Genomic DNA, 24,608 nt, shown 5'->3' with positions numbered 1-24,608 from the left:
AATTGCAGCTAAGCGTTGGACCATAGCTGGGCACTGGCCAAGACATTTTAGCTTTCCTGTGTTAATATTTCACAAGTTTTATTTCGGTCTTTCTTACACTTAGTGTGTGGATATGTGTGGGTTACAGCTTAACCAGACCAGGTTAACAGTTACCAATAGGTTAACCAGCATCTATGTTTGCTCAGAAAAATATCTTCTTTGGTCTCGTTTTACTTTTACTTTTAAATGTAATGTCTGATGTTTGTTTTGTTTTTTTATGACACCACAAATTTCTGTAACCATTTTAATTTTCTGAGCTCCCTGTTTAGTGTAAATATAACACTAATTTCCTAATAATGTTGAATTTATACTGTATATAAAAATATAAAATCCTACATATTGTCTTTAGATGCAGCAAAAGCATTTTATAGAGTAAACTGGAAATGTTTATTTGCTACTCTACATAAATTTGGCTTTGGCAGTTCCTTAATAATTTGTTTAAAAATATTATACAGCTTCCCAACAGCCTGTGTCAGGACAAATAATCAAATATCCTTCAACTTATGTCTCCAGAGGGGCACCAGGCAGGGATGCCCGCTCTCCCCCTCACTTTTTGCCATTTTTGTTGAGCATCTAGCTGCTACAATCAGACAAACTAATGTGGTTAAAGGTATAAAAGGAACAAAAACACAGCATAAAATTAGTCTTTACGCAGATGATCTATTACTTTATCTCCAGCACTCAGACACTTGCCTCTCTCAAGTAATTAGATTACTAGAATCTTTCTCAAAAGTCTAAGATTACTCTATTAATTGGTCTAAATCTATATTACTACCAATTAATTGCTCTCTAAACCTGATCATTTTAATTGAATTGCATTCTGACCGACCCAAATTAAAATAGCCCTCTGAGTTTAAAAATGAAACCGCTGTGAATCCAAACCGTCCAGAGTTTAATTTTAACAAAATAAATGACCTTATTGTTTCGAAACTTTTCCCATTTAGAAGTATATCCTGTCCTGTGGGTAAACCAGAGGAAGGAGAGCCCTACTGTGTGTCTCTGTGTGTGTGAATAAGAAAAAAGACTCGTAATCCGTAAAGGTTCATGCATATTTTATTCAAGAGTAAAAAAGTGGATCGTCCCATGGGTCATGCTTACAGTGTTAGTGCATGGGGAATCAGCAAAAAAACAAAAGAAAGAAAAGATGAAAGAAATAAATAAACAAAAACACAAATGTTACAATTAATAATCAAGAGTAACTCAAAAAATAAACAAAAACAAAGAAATAAACAAAAGAAATGAATAAAGAAAAAAAACTAACAAAAAAATGAAAAAAAATGTAAAGAAATAAAGAAGGAAAAAAGAGCCATACAATAACTTAACAAGATAAACAGAACAAAAAGAACCAGCAGAAAAAAATAAACAAATTTGAGTAGATAGAAAAAGATTCTGAACCGTGGCACAATTTCTATGGCACAGGGTCTCCCAGGGGGGTTCACCTCACCCAAAGAAGCACAAGATCAACCAAGGAGCAACGCAACATGAAGAGCAACCAGCAGAGAGAGAGAGAGCGAGTTTACATATTAAGAATAATGTCCATAATAAATAGAACCATAATAATCATAAATATCATCAAATAACAAGAGGAATCATCAATGATGAAAGAGAGAACATATTTTTCCGTTGAACTGTGACACACCGGCTCATCTGGTAAAATGTGTTCGCTGCTTTTTTGTTTTTCAACAGCGCAAATTTCAACCATGCAATCATGCTTTTCGGCTGCCTGGATGCCTGTGCCTCGGTATATAGGATGGTCATTCATCGATGCTAGTTTAATATTCGTTATTTATGTTTATCATTTAAAAACAACTCCTGTACAATGGCGAAGAAAGTAGGAGAAAAAGTGGACTTGACACTCTGAATTGAAGCGTACCGTCATTCTGTACAGCGTCCAAAACGAACCCAAGAACACAAGTTGTGAAAAAAAGAAAGAGAACACTCTAAATAATAGAAAAAATAAATTAAGTTAACAATATATACAAAATAAACGTTTCCTCTTACCTCTGTTTGCTTATATTAGCCAAAAAAAACCCAGTAGAAGAAAAAAAAAGTTCCTACCATAGCCAAACACATAGCACAAATATACTCTTCACATATTATCAAAGAACTTAACTGTGCATGCATTGATGCTTTAATATAAATGCTTTACAAAGACCTTTTCCTCTGACTTCTGCTCTCTGCTTTGGCTGCTTCCTTCACCAGAAGAGTCTGTTTTCCTCTGAAAGATCACTTCCTGCTTTGAAGGCCAGCGAGTCCCGGCCATGGCTGCTGTTTGGCAGCAGGCGGCAACATGGCAAGAAAGGAGGATGCAGAAAGAGGACGGAGGGCATGACTTCACATTTTAACCCCTCACACTTATATAAAGCATTCTTCTTCTACTATACTGCATCTTGTACCTTGTGATAAACCTCTATGTATTTATATGCAACAATTGGGGGGGGGTTGCTCATACATGAGCCCGTCTTCAAGCCTTTCTTGGGAGCCAACTTGGCTGGGAAACCAGAGCTCTGATTGAGGGGATTGAGGGGTGGGAATCCTCCACCTGACTATAAGAGGAGAACACCTACAGAAGCAAACACCATTCGCAGAGGTAAAGGAAAGCGAGGGCTCTGATTTGAATACAGCTGAGATCATCTCTTAAACCCATTAAATTGACTCTCTTGATGCGAGCTCCAAACATGAAAAAAAAAAAACCTTTTCAATCTAATTCTCACAGACAGGTGTTAGTGCATGGCAGGTATATCCTCCCAGACCCACTTCCCCATCAGTTGTTGGATCCACACAGAAAAAAAGAAAGGAAGAGACTCCTTTTATTTCAAATGTTTCCAGCCTTGATCGCCATCTCTCAACCCCCCCCTTCCCCGCCCGCACCCACCCCCCACCCCACCCCAACACACAGCACACACACACATAGCGACGCAGGCACATCACGCTGACACCGTCCCCCAAAACACACGGCAAACCGCAGCAGCTCTCTTCAGAGTCCTGATCTGCTCTCCTGTTGTTGTGCAGGTACAGGGGAGTCTCGGTTCTGAAGAACCGGGCTGATCAGTTCAGGAAAGAACCCCCTCCCCAAAGCCTCTCTGTGGTAAAGTCCGGCTATGTCATGCCTTTAAATAACAGCTGTGGGCATCAGGGAAGGGGCTATATATAATCATGTCTGTGTAGTGTAGTGTGTGATTTTGTCTACTAAATGTGCGATGACTTGTTCTGGTGTATATATGCCTATGTACACGACTGGATAAATATCACTGTAGAGACTGCAGGCAGGTGGGAAAGTTTTTTTTGTTTGTTTTTTTTTCTGACGATCACTGGATATTGCTGTTGTTGTCGGTGCCGTTGGGTTCGCCCATGTTCATGCGGCCCATCGACAGGCCCACGCTGTTGACCGCGTCGCGTCTAGGCGGCATCCTCTCGTTAATCCGGTCCAGACCTTTGGCCTCCTCGAAGCTGCTGATCCGGTGCTGCGGAGAGAAGCCTCGAATGGCTGCGGACACACACACACAGACGCATGCAGTTAACTTTGACCAAAACAGTCAGCATTGGCTGTGTGTATCCAAACCCTTTAGGCTCTGATGAATATGACAGGAATTGAATGCATATGTGGATATTATTATATATTTGTTCCCAATGTAATATGTGTTCATGGCTGAAAAGCTGCAGATGACTCTGAGCCCAATGCTCATAGCTGGGGGTTTGGATAAACAATGATGTGCCACATCTGGACATCTCTTACAACGAAGTCAGCACACAAACACACACAGGGAGACTCTGCTGGTCTGAATGCTGAGCTAGGATTAATCTGACCCAGGGTTGGCATGGCAGCGACACTGAGCAGAAACCCTTTATTGATCCTAGATCAGTAGTCTGAGAGCCACGGTGACTGAGCCACTGCAAACAGGAAGCACAGCTGCAAAGACGCTACGTCTGATCGAAGACAGTCAGCCGTTTGTTCAAAACATTCTTTGTTTTTTTGGCAGGTTATCACTTTATAACATTTTTTCCTAATCCACAAATGTAAATTAAAAGAAAGACAAAGAAAGAATGCACCAGTAATTCAACTGGCCAGTTCTAATGTTGATTGCGTTATCATCAAATCTCTCAAACTTATGAAAGCGATTTATTATTCCCTTCTTTACGTTTTAATGAAATTGATTTTTCCTACATGGAGCCTTCCACCATAACCATTCCACTCTGGTTTTATTTTCATTTTGTTTTAAATCTCAGCCTTTCCCATCACTACAGTGGTAATAGTTCATCATCATAGCCATACATTTTACTGTATTAAATTCAGATTTTATTGCGGTAAAAAAAAAAGGATTCATATGATCAAAAACCAATACAATGCATTGTCCAGTGTCCTTACAGCTGTCATTACCTACATTATACATTTGTTACTTATAAGTATCAGTACTTTTAAAGGCTTTTACAAATAAAAACAGAACTGTTGAATTCAGCTGCCTTTACTCTGATTCAGTGGTGGCAAGTAACAAAGTACATTTGCTTGATTACTATACTTAAGTACCTTTTTTGAGTATCTTTACTTTACTTGAGAAATTTTTGGGGTACTTATACATTTTTACTCCCCTACATTTTGAGGAAGCTGCAGTGATTTTAGTTCCTTTTGGCTCAGCTTAGTTTTGAAATCCACTGTTGCTGTTTTTCTCTCTTGAAATGCAGTTTCAACATGGAAGATAGCAGCCCTTAGGATGGAATTAGGACTACACTGTTTTAGAGATTAGCATGACATTCCACACCAGGGCAGATATTATTTTATTAGTTTAATAATTTAATCAAAACGTTAGTTGCTGCCATTTTGCCGAGTTCTTAAAGCAGAGTTGTAGTTTCTTTGTGGCAATAGATTCAATGTTAAACCTCTATTCCATAGTGAAAGTGTGTTTGGAAAATCCAGACTCTCCCGCCTTCTTTTTCATTTCTTTTTAAAGAAGAAATAACAATCAAACAAGCTTTCCTTATTTTCTGTGGGTTTTTTATGTTGAGGTTCTTAACAGATGGTGTAGACTCTGTAGCAGGTAGTTCTATGCATCAATACATCAGGTGGAAATGTACTGATATTATAATTTTTAATTGTATTTTTGAATGTGAAGTTTTTTCAAAAGTGAATACTTCAATAATTGAGTAACTTTTACTACGAGTATCAATACTTTTACACAAGTACTATAGTCGAGTACTTCGTCCACCACTGCTCTGATCCCCTTCAATAAAAAATGAATTAACCATAGACCATCTATCTTATTTCTAGCATGTTCCATTCTGCTTCTTCTAACTGAGTTGTTTTATTGCCAAGAATCACTATAAATTACACCATTTAAAAGCTGCCTCACTATGAGCTGACAAAGTGTGGTCTAACAGGAAGAGCTGTTTGCATGATGAGTCACTCAACAGTCTCAAGACTGAAAGTGAAAATCGTTGGCTTTTCTCTTCCACCCGAATGAGAAAACAAAAAAATGCCAATAAAAATTAATAAGCGAAAGTAAATACCTTCTCATACCTTCGATTTTATACTTCTGTTCTTTCCATTTTTATCATTAAACTAATTACTCTGAAGGAGTTTTATAAACAGTTTGCCTTGTTTTATCTTTAGTTTTCCCTTTTAAAGTATAAACTGTTTGGTAAAACCAATGATTCGAAAATACATAGGGGTTGAAATCAGCAGGTTCCAAGACCCACGATGAGCAGTTTCACTTTTGAACAAAGGCGACTGTCAGAAAACTTTTGATTATATTCAAAATCACCATCTACAACATCAGCTTTAAATCAACGTACACAAAGGCAGTAAGCTGACACAGGAGGTTTCCATAATTAATTCAAATAAACAAATTATGGACTGTACTTCAGGTAAGCTGAAGACAGCACTACACAGTAAAACATGCAGACGGATCACCAAGTACTTCACTCAGCACAGAAGCCACAACAACGATCTGTTCAGAAGCACAAAGGGACATAATGGACCTTCCCAGCTTCAGATTGAAATGTTATTCAGCTTCACATCCCTGCGTTCAAGTCTAGAAATGTCTTAAACACAAATACAGGGGTGTGAATAAATATTTTCTCCCTTACCGATTGTCTCAGTTTTGGCTTTTTTTGGTCACACTTACTGTAATTATTTAGATTGTCGAACATTTTTAAATATTGAAAACAGATATCCTTGGTAAAAGGTAGTTGCTGTTGTTTTAATGATTATTTTATTAAATCAGGGAGAATAACCTATCCAAACCAACCTTACTCTGAGAGGAAAAGTGGTTTAAAATCATGAATTAACTGTGATTAGAAAGCTTCGCTCTCTTTCACTGAAACAGGATCTGAAACATGTGACGGCAACAAAAAAATATATATATTTGTAAGGGGGGAAATGTGTTTTCACAGGACTGCATATCCTGAACCAGATATAGGCATTTTAAAGAAGTTAGCCCCAAATAAACTTATCACATGACTGGCATCACATGATTGACTTTCTATGACTCTGCTCTGTGGTCTGCTGGGCCCCGGGCAGCGCAGAGCAGCGCAGGACAGGAAGAGACTGAACAAGATGGTGAGGAGGGCCATTTCTGTCCTGGGCTGCGCCCTAGACCCTGTGGAGGAGGTGGCCGCGAGGAGAGGATGGCCAAGCTCACATCCATCATGGACAACACCTGTCACCCTCTGCAGCAGACTGTAGAGGAGCTAAGCCGCTCCTTTAGTACCAGTCTGTGTTCATCCCTTCTGCCGTCAGACTTTACAATACCACTCTGTAATAATTACTGTTTAATAAGAGCTTCTATTCACTTATACATCTACCAAACCTTTGTCACAATGCACCCTAGCAGATCATAAGATAACTTTACTGTTTTTACACCTTAAATGCATATATCCGATATATGCAACATATATACGTGTATGTAAGAAACTATTCCTGCAGAGGAGACTGAAGTCTTTTCTATGACTCTGTTGTGGCATCAGCCATCTTCTATGGAGCTGCCTGTTGAAGCATTGGCTTATCTGTAGCTGAGAGAAAGTGGCTGGATAAGCTGATCAGGAAGGCCAGCTCTGTGATTGGATGCATTCTGGACACAGTGCAGGAGGTGGGAAACAAAAGGATCCTAACTAAATTAACATCTCTGTAGGATAATGTCTCCCACCCCATGCATGAAGCTGTTGCAGAACTAGAGAGCTCCTTCAGTGACAGACTGCTGCACCCTAAATGCACCAAGGTGCGTTATCACTGATCCTTCCTCCCAGCAGCTGGAAGACTCTATTCAATTACTGTAAAAATGTCCACAGCTGTTTATTGATTATTTATTATTTCCAGATGCACAGTAATAACATTGTAAAAACACTTCAGAGTGTAGAATGTTTTGTTTATTTTCTTAACTATGTCTTTTCTTTTCTTTTTTTATATATACAGTTTTTTTAAGGTTCACATTTGTGTGACCACTTATGCAATAATCTCTTGCTGTTGTAACACCACAATTTCCCCATAGCGGGGAAATAAAGGGCTTTTTCTATTCTGTTCTATTGTATTAAATCTCTATTCTTTATTTTTTACCTATTAGAGCTGATGTAACAAGTGAATTTATCCATTGTGTCCCATCTTATCTCTATCTTATGACCCATGCACCTATGGGACTGTTTCTGAAAGAGGCTGGGAAGCTGGGATTCAGCATAGATGTTTGTAGAGTTGGATTGTTTCTTTATAAAACCCCTTTTTTTTAATTTTGTGATCACAGGTAACTCAAGCTGCAACGTATGGAAACAGATGAATGCATCATCCCTAAACATGAGGGGAAGAAAAAACTAACAAACCACATCAGAGTTAGCCCATCCCTCACCATATGGATATAAAGGAACCTTATGTTCTGACGATTGTTACAGTGTGAAGTGGAGACGATGTGCTGTTCCCACAAGGAGGAAAAAGAGATGTTGTGTTTCATGTGGCGGCTTAGGCTGTTGTTCTGAGCGCTGATGCGGCTGGAAGGGCTTGGTGCATTGTGGGTAAAGGAGATCTATGACGGCTGAGCGCGCTGCCATGCCGCGCACGCACAGTGGAATGAGAGTGATTTTACCTTCAGGGTCCTTAACTGTCTCGATAGCTTCAATGGCCTCAATGGTAGCTGAAGAATGGCGAAAGAAGAGAGGAGGAATGACAGGAAGAGAGAGGGAGAAAGAGAGAGAAGACAGAATCCGGAAGAGAAGATGGCATCCAGAGAAAGAAGGAGGAGAAGGAAAACGAAGTGAAGGCTGAAACATGCTTGTATGGATTCAAAAATCAGCTTCAGGGTTAAAGAAAAAAGGGTGTGAAAGGCACCACAGCTATTAGCTACACTCCTAAAACAACTAAAGTATGTGCTGGAGGGACATTAAAAGAACCAATATATCAATGTATAAGATTTAGGAGTTTCTTCATAGACCATTTATTCTGCATTAACTGATACATTATTAGGAACACCAGAAAATAGGCTAAGCTGAGACTAGCTGGGCAGAAACTCAAAAATCCAGTCTCTTTCTAATCAGTGAATGCATCATAACTCTGTTAATGTTGAAGAATACTAAAGCATGTCATCGCTACCAGGGTGACTTTTAAAATGATGTCTGCTGAAGTAAGCTGTGCTTCTACAGCCTGTCTGCAGTTCACTCAAGCTGCAAGAGAGCAAGACTTCCTACAGATAACAGGAAGGCTGGAAAAAAAATAATAGCAGAGTTGCTCTATTTTATCCTTTTAGACTTTCATTAGATTCAGAAACATTGTTGGTTAGGGTCTCAGAATCTCAGTTATGGAATAGAATACAAGCATAAAAACTACCGCTAATGCAGACTTTGCTACTAATGCTAAACCTCTATGATAACTTCTGTCGTCATTTAAAATGATTATTATATCTGTTTTACAGTTATACTTTTTCTCAAATATTTTTCCCCTCTACCGGTGTGGAATAATATAATGTTATAGGGGAAAGATGGACACAGTTCAACCTTAATTACTATCAGAACTGCTTTATTACACAGAAGAATAAAATATCTGTTTAAAAGTACTTTTTCTAAAGAATATTTCTTAGTTTTTTCATTAAATAAATGTTTTTAATGCTTATCGCATGTTAGCTTTAAGTACACATTTGAACAGCATAAACAGTAAACAAGGAATTTATAATGTCAGCTCAAATAAGCATGTCGGGGTAAAACCTGATTTAAACGGGTTACAGGTGTGTTCAAATGATACCCCTGGGTGTTAAAGTGACATATTCATGGCATGTTTCAGGCTTTGGACAGGAAAAGAAGCCCTTGAAAGCATTACTGAGATCATTGCAGCTTCAGAAAGCAGCTGGTGTTAGCAGCAGCCGGAGTTAGCTCAGTAGCTCTCTGTCTCACACTCACACACACCTAATTAATAGCACCCTTGTTCCGTTTTTTCTGACTTGTCTCCACAGCAGGACTCATACATGATCTCTCACACACACAGTCAGCAGGCTGTTAGTATCCTGGGCGACGTGAGGTGAGGTGGAGTGAGTGATTCAGTGAGGCAAAAAGGTGTGAGCAGAGAAAAGGGGGGAGGATGATTCAAAGCAGGTCAGTGTGTTGGGAGATTCTCTCAAGGTGTGTTTCAGGGTAAAAACGGAAAGTGTCTTTGTCAATTAGGAAGTCTCTACTGTTACAGGGTTCACACTTATTGGAGAGTTTCACATTTTGTCATGTCACAGCCACACGATTCAATGAAATTATTTGGGATTTTATTTTAGGAACCAGCTAAACGAAATGCACAGTTGCGAGGTGGAAAAGAACCTGTTATTTTTTTAATTCTAAGGAATCTAGGCCAAATAAGCCGATATTTAATTTTAAAAAACCATCGACAACCATTGCTGTCCAAGTTGGGGCAGTCTGCTTTGACCCACTAGAATCATGCATAACAGAGAGATCTTTGATGTTTGTGAGTGAGAATGTGGATTTTTTTTTAATCAAATATCTGCTTGGATGGTAAAAATTACATTTAATAAAAAAAAAAGAACTCCATCGTTTTCTGAGAGCTGACAAATCTTTCCTCAGACCCGCCAAATCTTTCTTAAACCCCGATAAATCTTTCCTACGACCCGACAAATCTTTCCTATAACCCGCCAAATCTTTCCTAAGAACTGACAAATCTTTCTTAAGCCCTGACAAATTTTTCCTAAGACCTGACAAATCTTTCCTCAGACCCCCCAAGTCTTTCCTAAGACCCAAAAAAATCTTTCTTAAGACTTGACAAATCTTTCCGTAGACCCGACAAATCTTTCTTAAGACCTGACAAATCTTTCCGTAGATCCGACAAATCTTTCTTAAGACCTGACAAATCTTTCCTCAGACCCGACAAATCTTTCCTCAGACCCGCCAAGTCTTTCCTAAGACCTGAAAAATCTTTCTTAAGACTTGACAAATCTTTCTTAAGACGCGACAAATTTTTCCTACGACCTGACAAAACTTTCCTTTGTCCTGCCAAATCTTTCCTAAGAACTGACAAATCTTTCTTAAGACCCGACAAATCGTTCCTAAGACCTGACAAAACTTTCCTACATCTTTCCTCAGACCCGCCAAATCTTTCCTAAGAACTGACAAATCTTTCCTAAGACCTGACAAATCTTTCCTATGACCCGAAAAATCTTTCCTAAGAACTGACAAATCTTTCCTAAGACCTGACAAATCTTTCCTATGACCCGACAAATCTTTCCTCAGACCTGCCAAGTCTTTCCTAAGACCTGAAAAATCTTTCTTAAGACTTGACAAATCTTTCTTAAGACGCAACAAATTTTTCCTACGACCTGACAAATCTTTCCTATGACCCGCCAAATCTTTCCTAAGAACTGACAAATCTTTCTTAAGACCCGACAAATCGTTCCCATGACCCGACAAAACTTTCCTAAATCTTTCCTCAGACCCGCCAAATCTTTCCTAAGACCTGACAAATCTTTCCTATGACCCGACAAAACTTTCCTAAATCTTTCCTCAGACCCGACAAAACGTTCCTAAGACCTGACATATCTTTCTTAAGACCCGACAAATCTTTCCTACGACTCGACAAATCTTTCCTAAGAACTGAAATATCTTTCCTATGAATCTACAAATCTTTGCTAAGACCTGAATATTTTTCTTTCGACCTGACAACTTATTTCCTGAGGCCTGATAAATGTATTTCTAAAAACTGAGAACTGACTATTTTTTTCCTGAGATCCTTAAACAATTTTCGTAAAACCTGAGACCTCATGGCTTTTTTTTCCTAAGACCTGGTTCCTTATTTCCTGAGACCTGATGGTGCCCTTAACTTTAAGCTGTATGCTGCGGGATGCTTCCATCATGGCGGGTGTGGTGTGTTCAAAGACCTCTCCCACATGTACACATGTGATCAGAGCACAATCTGCCACATGTTAGCTACAGCTCAAACAGGGTCCATGTTGACCAAATAAAAATCTGAAAGCCATCTGTCATTTTGATATATAGCCATTCACACCCTGACCACTTGGTAGCATATGATGTAATAATTCGCTGTTTCAAGCAAATTTCATCCCTTATCTTACCCAATTCTGATCAACTCACTTGGTGAAATTTTCCCACATTTTTCAGCTTTGGCTAAAGTGGCTCATCTAATTCCAATCTCTAGTGAGGTGGCAGAGTAAAAACAGAAAAACATTGATGAGAAGTGATCTGTTTGATTCAAAAGCCTCTGCAGGTATCCAACTTGAGACATGTAATTACAGACAAGTGGGCGTACAATTCATATCAATTCAGGTCCATGTGAGGCAGGAGGATGCTGTGAGAATGTTTGTTGTTACTGCAGAGAAAAAGGTACCCATATTCATCTGTTTGAAAATAAATGCTTTAATTATTATCATTAACAAATATAAAATGATAGGGAAAATAGATTATGACAGAATTTATTAGACGTTTACTATTAAAATGACAGGCTGAGAAAAAGCCTTGTGGAACCTCTGGTCTCCAGCATGCTTTGTGCTCCCTTTTATAATGGATGCCACTAAGGCTAAATTATACTATATTATATCTTTATATCTAAAGGAAACATATTCCAGGACATTATAATTTTGTTATGCTCTCTTGTACTATAAACACTCTTTTTATAGTGTCTGCTGTATCTTTAATGGCATCTTGCTTTAACTCTGCCTTTTGAGCTCTATATAAGCTACTGGAACAAGAATTTCCCTGAAGGAGTAATCCCAAGGAATAAATCAAGTTGAGTCTAAGTATAAGTGTAAGTCTATCTCTTTTAACTGCGTTTTTCCTCCTGAGCGGTTGCTTGATAGTAAATTCTGAAGATAATAATTAATCCAGTTGATCAAACCTCTACCCTGAGATGTGGATCTCTGCTGCTCCTCCAGAGTAACTCAGAGCTTGGACGTGTATCTTATAAAGCGCTTCTCAGTAGATTCTCTTTTCTGATCTGTGATATGTTTAAAGTGTGGTATCAATTTGAATGCATTACCAGACTTTAAACAGTGTGTTCCTTATGATGCTATTTTCTTTTTCAGTTATATTCTCTAAAAGCCAAAATCTACACAAATCAACTCTATTTCTAGTAGTTGTTCCAGATTTAATCTAAGGATATCACCGTAAAAAGGGTTTAGACCAAATTAATGTTACACTTTTCATTCCACATTTTGGAAAAATGTACAATATTCATATAAAATCACAAATAAAATGTGTTATTGGTTGTAACATGACAAAATGTAAAACCTCCACAGGTTTGACCTCCTCTGTAGATGGCTGTGTAGGGCTGCCGTGTATGTAAAACGCTCACCACTCTGCAGGGTCTGCTTGCCCCCGGACAGGACCCCACTGGGCAGCATGCCTGTGGGAGTCAGTCCCTTCAGGGTTAAAACGTTCTCGCTCTCCTCCCTGGGAAGAAGAGAGAGACAAGGAGGCATAAGAAAGGAAGAAACAGGTGAGAGGTCTTCAGAGAACTACATGCTTCCTCTCTTTCACACCTGCACACCTAAAATGAAACATTTAGAAAATACAGAAGTTATAAAAAAAGGAATGTGGTGACAGTTGGATTCCTGCAAAAGTTAAGGAAGAAAAGCAATTTGTAAACCTCCACACAGAAATAAAAATAAATGCATGGCAGCTGACAGCCTGGGCTGGGCACGGGACAAAATGGAAAGATATGGTTCCCCAACAATAACATTTACATTACTAAAAATGATTTTTTTTAATATTTTGTTCAGCTTCCTGTGCTAACGCTTATTTTGAAAGACAGCTGCAGATGACCTTACAAACCCACGTCATCATGACTGACTTTCTCACAGAAAGAATGAATTGAGTTCCGGTGTCAAGTCTCTTGTTTTGATTGTATTTTACCTGTCCTTCCCACTTTCCTCCCATATTAGCAATTTCCTGTAAATTTCCCGTATTATTGTATAATAAAATTATATTTGAAAAACATTGATCTGTCGCTATGAACAGAACTGTCGCTGGAATCGCAAGTCAAAATCTGATCGCCTTAATGTAGTTTGTAACTGGTTTGTTTTAGGTTTCTTGTGCACATGTCTACACTGCAAAAAGTGGAAATCTAAGTAAGTCATTTTTTTCTTAAAATAAGTGCATTTTTTCTCGAATTGAGGACGAAAGTGAGACACTTTGCCAATGGAACAAGACATTTACATTCAAAATAAGAAAAAACTATTGCATTGTCTTATTTCAAGTTCAGATTATTATTATCTTATTATCTTACTTTAAGACTAAATATACTAATTTCATTGGCAAATCCTCTTATTTACCTACTCAAATTAAGGGCATAGGCGGATCTACTGGGGTGGCATAGGGTGGCAAATGCCACCCTAAATGACAGCCTTGCCACCCCTGCTGCCACCCCAGTTGGCGGTAGGGGTGGCAAGGCTTATAAATTATGGATCATTTCAGAATTACGACCGCTAATTTCTAATGTCGGACTGCAGTGAATGCAGCACGAGATGACGCGAGAGCGACTGAGACTGATTGTTTTGAAAACCGAATGGGGCAAAGCGAGGGAGCCAGGGGCCATGGGGAGAGGAGACACGGGATGAAACAGGTAAAAACTGATTAACTATCTATCGAGAAATTAAATCATAATGAAAGCACAATGTTGCTAGCATAGCTGCAATGCTGAATTTGAGATGATAAAAATCAGGTTGCAGAACGTTATTTCTCCAACTATGATGTTAGTTAGGCCTGACGTCTCAGCCTCATAAAGACATATTTGCGGTCAACTATGACAGAAAAGAGACTATCAAGTTTGGTTGTACTCAAATCAAAACGCACAAAGGCATTGGATCTAAATAAAGTTGTGAAGCGTTTTGCTGAGCAACATGGAAATCGCTGCATTCAGCTGTTATAGTCATGTCAACTTTATGTTTGCTCTCTGGTGAGCCTTTACAGAGCTGCTACATTTTGTTTTGGCTCCTGAGAAAATCTGATATTTCCTTTAATAAAACCAAGTGTTAAAAGTTAAAAATGTGATACTGGTGTGAATCCTGCTTAATATGAAGCAGTGTTGTTGTTTCTTTTTTTGTATATATAATATGAAACTATCCAGAAATGACCCGTATGAACCTACTCACAAGCAAAATGTATTTTTATGTTGCTTCTTTTCAGATTTGTGGAGATTTTGATGTAACATACAGAACCCGCCTTTTTGTTGATTTGTTGATACAGCAGTATGGAGGACCAACTCTGCCATATTTAAAAATAAATACAGAAATAAATAAATGCTTAATAAATAAATAAGCGTACAATTAATTGCCACCAAAAATACAAACAACAAATAAATGTAAGTAGAAATTAAATTATACAGCTAGTCATAAAGGTATATAACTCTTTTAATTGGCTTCTTTATTTCTTTGCCTTTTTAATATTTACCTTATTAATTTTTTTGTCATTTATTATCTTCAACTTCATTTTTTAATTACTTATATTTTTAAGTATTTATTTATGTGCATGTTATCATATTTTTGTCTGTTTTATTCTTCCTTTGTATTTTTTTATCCTAGTTGTTTCTTCGCCGCTATTTCTTTCTGCCTGCCCTTTTTACATTTCTGCCTGCCATTATAATATAATTTCTAATTACATTTATTTGTTGATTGTATTTTTGGTGGCAATTAATTGTATGCTTATTTATTTATTGAGCATTTATTTATTTCTGTATTTATTTTTAAATATGGCGGAGTTGGTCCTCCATATACAGCTCTATCTACAGCATATTTACATGCACGAAATGTCCCTTTCATGTTGCCTTAACTGCTGTATGTCAAGTTACTGAGGAACAAATGGGGTGAATGTGTGTTCAGAGTAAACATTACATAGATGTCCAGTACCTTGTTCGGGTGCCTTGACCCTTTTATTTCTACTGTGTAGTAATGCTCACTTTAGTCCAGCTCAGTCCATAGATCTCTGATGGGAAACTTTTTCTTTCTATAGTTTCTTCTTGTGCAAATGCTGCAAAGCTGCCTCTCCGACAGTCAATCTCACACATCTGCGACTCAGCACCTGTGTCTTACCTTAATACCTTTCCTGTCATAATGCCCCTCTAGAAGTAGTGTTATCATTCTTCTATCTCCTATTAAGTGAGATCACATTGTACAATGTATTATTAATATGAACTGTTTCACATGAAACACTAGTACTGTACATACTATTCTCACCAAACTGTGATAACTGTGATTAAATTCATATGCCATATGTTGCCACCCCTAAAAAATTCCTGCCCCCCTCTTGCCACCCCATAAATATTTTTCTAGATCCGCCCCTGATTAAGGGTAAATACACTTAATTTTAAAATGTTTTATTTATTTCTAAATCGTTTTTGCAGTGTAAAAGTATAATGGATACTGGAGCTTAAATGGGGTAGTCGAACGGTTTGCAGTGGAATTTGTAAATTTCTCGTATTTTTAAATTCAAAACCTGACAGGTATGATTGAGTTTGTGAAATGAGGCAATAAAATAAATCACTGTCTCTGCATGTGGTAATTTAGTAAAAATATGTAAAACATAATTACTAATAATTTGAATAATAACAAATATATGCCAGTCACATTGAAATTTTCACATTTAAAAATATAAATATGACTCTTTTCAATGTAATGATTTTGTGGCACTTCTGGGTCTCCATACCTGCTGCAGAGCAAATAATTCCTTTTTTTAGACTTCTGCTTAAGTGACATGTTAACCTCCAGCCTGCAGGTGCAGCCATTTTAGATCAAATTAGGAACAATGCAGCCTCTTGCTGATGCCTTTTGGAACAGTCCGTATTATAACCATCTAACAAAGATAAACAACAGATGACAAAAGCCACTGGGTTTGTAAGCCCCATTAACGCACAAACAAACACTGGTGACGGCCGGCATAGAGTGATCAGAAGTAGGCTTCACCTGTTTGTTTCACGTTAGAATAGAATATTTATTTAACTTAAATATCAAGCTTATGTATTTCTTTTAGGGAGGAAACAATGAATCAGATTAATTGAGATTATTTGATTATTGATCTAATAGTCAACTAATTTAGTAATAGATTAATGTTTAACTGGAGTATAGAGACTATAAAACAGGCTTTTAGCTGACAGATCAACCTACTTAGAGCAGTAATTATAGCAAAATTGTGAAAAAGTAAAAATTTTGCATTTAAAATTTAAAACATTTTCATCCATCAATATTCAGGATTTCTTGATAGAGAAAGTTTTATTTTCACCTGGTTTAATTTAACAAATAGGCTTCTTTAGGGAACATTTTGCTATCCGAGTAATCGAAAAAAACAACAGATTAATCAATTTGCAAAATAATCATTAGCTGCAGCCCTAATTTCTTTACATTGCTAGTTTTTGTAAAAAAAAAAAAAAAAAAAAAAAAAAAAATAGGAATAAAGTTGGAACTGTTACAGGGCTGCCCCCTGTACTCCAGACCCAGGACGCCCCCCCTCCCTGCTGTATGGTTGAGGGAGACCTGACCCACCGTAACACAGAGAACATCTTGGCCATCTTCCCGATGGCACGGATTTTATTCTTGATAACCTCTTTCCTTGCTGCTGCTGCACTGGCTGTAAAAAAACAACATATAGATCTTAAAGTTGTAGAGCAAATAGCTTTGATTCTTCCAGCAAATGCTTAATGTGTCTCACCGTCATAGATTTCCTCTCCGTCCATGAGTTCATCGTCTGAGCAGATGCTCAGGACGTTGACCAGCATCTCCGTCACTGTCGGACACAGACAGACAAACATCGTCACATTGTTCTCACTCAGTCAGCCCCAAATGGAACAACTATGAAAACTTTTATTCTGTTTGCTGTTTTTACTGTCAAATCAAGCCAAACCCATGACTGAAGAGCTCATTATTTACTTCAGGAAGAAAGCTGTCCATAAGGTCGATATTATCATTTTCTCAATTTTCTTCTACTTCTTAGGAGTCACTGTTAGGGACTATTAAGGAGTTAAAACAAACTGTAAAGTTTAAAAAAAATAGTTACAAGGATCCATTTGTTACAATGCCAGTGGTTATCATCATAAAACATTTATTTAACATTACAGCTTACAAACAGGGACCTTAACAAGCAAGGATCAGTTCTACAGAGGCCCTAGCCCCCATTGGCCCCTGTTCTTCCCTGTCTAGAACCATCCATGGCTTGGAAGAAGCTTATTTAAACTTACTTTAAAAATATCTTTATTTTAAGCACTGAATCATTTTACAGCAGCACCGCTTAAATCAGTCTGTCATTTTCGCAAGATTGAGGCAACATTTAAAAGATCAATGAGATGATGGTTAGAAAACATCTTCCTACAGTACACTTCCTCTTCAACATGGCACCACCCTGTGGTCAAACTCTACTCCTGCAGGCTAGTCATAGATAACGGTCTGGAACAGCTCTGTGTTTAAACATTTCTGTCTTATTATGTATTTAAAAAGACGTGCATGGATGAATGTGTAAGTGAATGTTCAGAGTTTGCCTTAACATTTGAATCAAATGAAAGTAACCAAAGTGGAACTGATCCAGCAAATAAAGCCACTAATATACAGTTTCCCCTTTATACATAAAAATAAGCATATTACAGATTTTTTTTGTAGTTTCTAAGCAGATCTTTGTCTACTCCTCATATTGTGCTTTAATTTATTTATTGTCATAACAGATTGGTTGCCTTTTTAAGACCAACAGACTTTCACCCTTAACCCCAAATTTCTGCCTAGGGGCTGCAAGTATGGAGTGGATTTTGTTCCAATATTCCTCCAAGCAAACAAGACATTTTGTTAATGGAGATTTGTAAAAAAAAAAAAAAAAAAAAAAAAAAAAAAAAAAATTCTGAATTTTATAAATTAATCCTGGAATGAAACTCTCCTTAACGTGCTCTTGATAGGCACATTAACAACTACAGTGTTGTTTGTAACATCTATGCAGATCTGTAAAACGCAATTTCAAATAAATGGAATTCATTTAACTAAATTTGAAAAACAAATAAAAAAAATTCAAAATGCAATTTCAAAATATGAAAATTTCAACAAAATGTCTTTTAAAAACTAAGTTAAAAAAAATAACATTTGAAAAAATAAACTATGAAAAATACATAAACAAAAAAACAACAACCAGCAAAGTTACTCTGAAAATCTTTGTTTGATTAAAACACTTAAAGCTTCATTTCTGATTTGTAAATTTTTTTAAATTTCATTTACAAAACGTGTTCTTTACTTGAAACAATAACGGAATATAATTCACCCCATATAAAGCTGCTCCCTAAGGGATCGATCGATTCATTCTGCATTCATATGCTAATTAGGGCCATTAGTACAGCTGATCGCTCTCCACATACGTCACGGTACGTTTTCGACAATTTGTGGCACGACAAACGCGGACAAGCACGGGTTGCAAATTGTCGGAAACTGACGAAAATCAGGCAGATCTGCGGGAGTTTACGGGGACGAAAATCTCACTTTTCATGCAGTGAAAATAAAAATTCTGCTGTCATTTGGGAATACCAGTAACTTTGATCTGTTTTTGCAGTACAGCTTTAATGGTTTCCTGTTCTAGATCCAAATTGCTGCCAGTCAATTCACCAAACATTGCAAATACATTTTTAAAACAATTCGAAGTCCGTCACTCAGCAGGGACTTAGTGGGGCATCCCAACACACATGCTGTAAGCTCATACCAAAGAGGTCTCAGTTTGCATGGGAAAAGTTTAATCAAATCAAAATGACAGTTACTATAGAAACAAAATACATTTGTGTTGCTTTTTCAGAGGGGATGTCAGGAGACATCTATGCTCTCTTAAATGGTTGCAAAGCTGCAGAAACAACAAACCTTTAAACATGCTGTTTTACCCATAATGCACAGTAACCTGTTTGGAGAAAACTAAACTAAACAGCTGAGCATGAGAATCTCATGCCAACTATCAAAAATAGCTTCAAACAGGTGATAAATGGATTTTAATTTACAGCAAAGGGAATTTTGAAGACACTAACCCTTGTATAGACCAAAGTATTGTAAATTGAAAGTTGAGGCCATCTGACTGACAGCCTGCAGTAGATTTAGCCTAAAACTGCTTCATTGACACATCTACAATTTGCATCTACAACAGAATGCTTAAAAGTGAATATATTGAAAGCAAATCACAGAGTGGAAAAGTAAAAAAATGCCACTGTGGGACCTTAAAGCAACTTCCTCAAGCTGCTGCTGCTAAAGCTAGCTATTAAATCATGGTGCTGAAACATTTTCAAGATCTGATGCATAACTTTACGGATTTCAGCAACAGTTTCCTCTAAATGCAGCCATTCCAGAAAATAAATGTATATCAGAAATGCTGCATGCTGGATGTAGGGACCATGCACTGTTTATGTACGGTACCTTTTTCTCCTACGAAGGGCAGCGACCACGTGAAGACGTCCATGAAGTTAGGCAGCCAGTAAGGATGCGGAGAGCAGTTGAACTGACGGATGTTCATCACATTGTTCTCATACTTTAACACCGCCGCTACACACACACACACACACACACACACAGGCACACAGGTTTTAATTCACTTGCTTTGTTCATGGGGCTAAACACTGATTTCAAATGTGTGTATTTTTTTTCATTTTTGAAATCAAAAACTGTAACATGTTTCATTTCACAAACTAATGCAAAAAACTGTTTTTGAGGTCTCAAGTAACGAAGTACAAATACTTCGTTACTGTACTTAAGTACACTTTTTAAGTATCTATAATTTACTTCATCACTTAATTTTCTTCCTACTTCTGACTTCTACTCATCACAATTTCACACAAGTGTCAGTATTTTCTATTCCTACAATCATTGCTTCCCCACAGTTAGACACGGTGGTGGCAGCATCATGCTGCAGAGAAATGTTCCTTTCAGCACTGATTAAGAAGCTGGTGAGAATTGATGGTATGATGATGGGTATGTCTAAACTAAAGTTGATCAAGGACAGATAATAATCAGAATTGAGGCAGAGGTTCATGTTCCAGTGGGACTAAATATTTGAATAAGTGACTAAAACTCAGATCCAGTTAGAAATACAGTTATTTTCCATCTGATATGACTCAGCTTCATCTATTTTCTAAATTACAACAGGAAACTATTTGAGTCTCTAGATTTGCAAAGCTGCTGGAAGCATTCTCCAAACAGACTTGCATTAAAAAAAATGCCTGAAGGAAGTGTTGGCGCAATGGCATGGAAATAAATACATGACATCTTTTATCTTGTTTCCTTAAATTATTTTCCTACCCTACCTGTGTCTATTAAACAAATCCAAATAAAATATCTCCAAGTTTGTTGTGTTATTTTAGTGACAATGTAAACATTTGAAGGAATTGGAATATATTTACAAAGCAGTGTAGACGTGCTTGTGTATACTTATGCAACAAACCTTTGTTGTTGTAGACATCCAGGTAGTTGGGAGCAGAGAAGATGGTGATGAGGGAGGGGAAGCCTGTAGTCTGACTCTTCCTGTACATGCGGTATCTGCATGGAGAGAGACAAACAAGCCGCCCACGTTACAGCTATTCAGATGAGACACCAAGCTGCAGCTGAAAGCTGAAGGGGTGGCTTCAGAGGTCTTTGAAACCAGACGGGGACTGGCTCAAAGTGAGACAGGTAGGCAGTGAAAAAAAACAACAAAACAATCTGTCACGAGGGAGGAGAAAAAGCAAAGCAAAGACCTCAGTGTTTGCGAATATATTAGCTTAGTCGCAATGAAAATGTTTGCATGCAAGCAGCATTAAATACAGGAACCGTGTATCTATACCTGTACCACCAATGGCAGGTTAGTTACCTCATTTAGATTTAAAGTAGGTTTATGTTTATGCTTAAAAGTTTGTGTAACCCGCCAAAAAAAGTGAGAATATAAAAATAAGCGCTGTCATGTCTTACTGCATTAGCTCTTGTTCTATTATCTATACCTGAGCCGTGCAGGTTTATGTTATGCTACTATGAACTTTAATGCATTTCAATTTTTTTCTGATACTAACTATTTTAATTGCAATTTAATAAGGATTGCATGTGTAAAATACCAGGTTATGACTCCTTTAAAGGTCACCAGGGAAGCTGGACGAACTGCAGCAATGTTGCTTCGTGTTGATTGCATGTTTGGTAGTAATGCTGCAGGTGCATCTAAAATCTTTGAAACTCCTACAAATTATAGGTTACTGGTCAAAATATACCAACTAGCAGCTGTTTGCAAAGAACAGATCATTACATAGGCAAACACAATCTAGAATTAAGTCAACCTTTCTTAAATTAAGTGTACTTACCCTTAGTTTGAGTAGACAAATAAGATGATTTACCAATGGAATAAGTATTTTTACTCCTAAAATAAGATAATTAGATAGTGTGCGCTTGAAATAAGACAATGCAATTATGTTTTCTTATTTTAAATGTAAATTGTCTTAAACTATTGGCAAAGTGTCTCACTTACCTCCTAAATTCAAGAACAGATGCACTTATTTTAAGAATAAATACTTATTTAGATTATTTGATTTTTTCCACAGTATATACAATAGCACAACTTTAACTAGAAGGGCTTTCTCTTAATTAAAACCAAACAGTTCCCTTTAATGACCACTACAACTAAAATATTCAAAGCCCCTTTAATAAAAGAAACGTCACTGCTTTTTGCTGCTATGAGTTGCTGTAAACATGATTCATAGCCACTCATCTACTTCTGACAGTGTTAAGAGTTAATGTCAAGTACAGTAGTTCCTCTGAAAACGAGCTTTAATGGAATCTGAGGTTTGTTTGGGATCACTGTCTACTCATTTGAAGCTTCAGCTGTCTTCCCATTTTGTCCCAGGACTTTGTGATATATGACTGAATCCATGATGTCCTCCCAGTGCAGCAGGTTTCCAGGGCAAGAAGAAGCAAAACTAAACTATGCAGCAACTGCTTTTTTTTTTTTCTTAGCTTGTGCTTTTTTATGCTCCAGACATGCCGTCGATCCCCAGCTTGGAAAATTTCAGCATTGACAGATTTCATCATGGGGCACCCGGGGAGCAATGTGGAGGTTAAGGGTCTTGCTCAGGGACCTCGAGTGGCAGTCTGTGGGAGTGGGGCTCCAACTCAGAACCTCAGGATTACAAGCTCTACGCCCTAAACACTAGGCTGCAACTCCCCACAACCTTAGATATAAGTGCTTTCTCTAAATTAAACCCAAAATACCCACTTTAATGACTATCCATCCATACTTTTCCCGTCACGCTTATCCCATGCAGGGTCGCGAGGACTGCTGGTGCCTATCTCCAGCTGTCAATGGCGAGAGGCGGGGTATACCCTGAACAGGTAGCCAGTTCATCAGAGGGCAAAACAGAGCCAAAAACAGTCATGTTTTTGTACTGTTGGAGGAAGCCAGAGTACCCAGAGAGAACCCATGCATGCTCAGGGAGAACATCCAACCTCCATGCAGTAAGACCCCAGACCAAGAATCGGACCCAGAACTATCTTGCTGCAAGGTGGCAGTGCTACCCACTGCGCCACTGAGCAGCCCCCACTTTAACGAATACTACGACTAAAATCTTCATACCTGTACATAGCTGACTTTGATCCGTAGTGGCAGAATAATGAAGGCTCTTTAACAGCTTGACTTCTCAGCAATTTGATTACAACCATTACTATGTTCCTTTTCCTACCAGCAGGTGGTGTAAACACCAGTTCTTTAACAATTAACCTGCAAATTCTGCCTTCAGCTACATCTCCAGAGACATTCAAGGCATTTTTTGTAATACTCTCCTAATTTATGATTTCTTCTCTGAACTTTTTGGACATGTATTTTTTAAGTGACTCATACCTCTAACATGCAGTGAAATGTTATGTCTGTCAGTCAAAATATGTGAGGGTTTCTCTCTCAAGCTCACTTGCTGCCACTAATGAAGCCCCCTCATCGGTTGCCATAATTGCACCAGAAACTGATGTACAGAAACCAGGGTCAGCTCTGATAAAAAGCTTGACTTACATGCTTTAAAAATTTGGACAATCACTTAACCATGAAATGTTGAATTGTGTAGTTCTTATGGTGAAAATGTTTATTTTATAAACCTGAACTATTTAAATTTCTTCCGAAAAACTAATTTGAGGTGAGGAGTGCATCATTTTCCAAATGCCACAGCACTCATAGCGCAAACCATTAGCAAAAGATGCCAAAGGTTTTTAAACATCAAGTTTAAATCACATTTTTCTGTGTTATAAATCAGTAAAAGCTTGTTTTCCCCAACAGAAGGTCTCACAAACATATCAAGATGTCCTTTCACATCAGATAACTAATCAGGGCACGGAGGTTAGAGAAAACTTTTAGAGAAAATGCTCTAAAAGTTTATCTCAGCAGGTCAAAGCTTCACCAAACCAACGTGGGACATGTTTTTATCTTTTAATAAGATGTCAAATTAATGCATTGAGTGTTTTTCCACTTTGAACTCTACTCACCCAGCATCTTGGGCTTCGTGCGCTCTGATAATGGACAGCAGGTTGTTGGTCTGTAGGAACTCGCACACTGCAGGATAGCTGGCACAGGAGATCAAAGGAGGTAAAAGATTATATTATTGTCTGAGAAAGATCCTAAAAGCATCATAAACTGTTTTTAAAAGCTGCTTTACCACTAAAAGCAGACTGAAGCATTTCCTGTCTGCCAGTGAAGAACAGGCCTGTGGTTTTCTGATGCTGAGTCTGAATTAGATCAGTAGGGGGCAGCAGTGAGGGCAACATGTCATAGGAAGGCTCATGGCCGCCTCAGTGCTGTGAATGCACAGTGTTTGCTCCACTGATGCTGCGTCTCCTAAACATTCATCTCCCTTGCTGCTCCTCTTTACCACACTCATCTCCGTCCTCTCCCCCTTCACGCCGCCATCAGTGCCCCCCTCCTCCTAATATCACTCCATATCTGGCAGGAGTAGCCAGTCGTCATAGCAACAGAACCGTGCAGTTCTTTCCCCAGGGATTGTGGGAAATCTTTTCATGCTGAAGCTGAGCCGTGTGCGTGTGCTGGTGAGCCCGTTGTGTTTGCGTGTTTGCGAGAGCCGGCCTCCGCTACAAATCCCCACCATTATTAAGTGGGTGTCGGATGTGACGGGGCTCTGCCTGATGGATCTGTCTTTCCGAGTCACA

The 24,608-nt window shown here is 38.1% G+C and overlaps 1 protein-coding gene across 4 annotated transcripts in view; it reads right to left on the bottom strand.

Annotated features, from left to right (window-relative positions):
* Nucleotides 1-1,074: 1,074 nt before the first annotated feature.
* The window catches only part of ppp3cb (protein phosphatase 3, catalytic subunit, beta isozyme), a 61,980-nt gene continuing 38,446 nt past the window's right edge, over nucleotides 1,075-24,608 (bottom strand). For 3 of the 4 annotated variants that reach the window (XM_038277639.1, XM_038277641.1, XM_038277640.1), the window contains exons 7-14: nucleotides 23,931-24,008; nucleotides 20,887-20,981; nucleotides 19,866-19,991; nucleotides 17,155-17,229; nucleotides 16,989-17,073; nucleotides 12,809-12,906; nucleotides 8,103-8,150; nucleotides 1,075-3,526 (exon numbers count right to left, since the gene is read on the bottom strand). In XM_038277639.1, the coding sequence (XP_038133567.1) occupies nucleotides 3,348-3,526; nucleotides 8,103-8,150; nucleotides 12,809-12,906; nucleotides 16,989-17,073; nucleotides 17,155-17,229; nucleotides 19,866-19,991; nucleotides 20,887-20,981; nucleotides 23,931-24,008 (784 nt within the window). In that variant the 3' untranslated portion in view covers nucleotides 1,075-3,347. The remainder of the gene's footprint in view (nucleotides 3,527-8,102; nucleotides 8,151-12,808; nucleotides 12,907-16,988; nucleotides 17,074-17,154; nucleotides 17,230-19,865; nucleotides 19,992-20,886; nucleotides 20,982-23,930; nucleotides 24,009-24,608) is intronic. The other variant, XM_038277642.1, reaches the window with a different exon arrangement.

The sequence above is a fragment of the Cyprinodon tularosa genome, unplaced genomic scaffold (genome assembly GCF_016077235.1).
Source record: "Cyprinodon tularosa strain WSP-4 unplaced genomic scaffold, ASM1607723v1 ctg133, whole genome shotgun sequence".
NCBI classification, from domain to species: Eukaryota; Metazoa; Chordata; class Actinopteri; order Cyprinodontiformes; family Cyprinodontidae; genus Cyprinodon; species Cyprinodon tularosa.
This window is presented reverse-complemented; position numbering and strand designations above follow the sequence as displayed.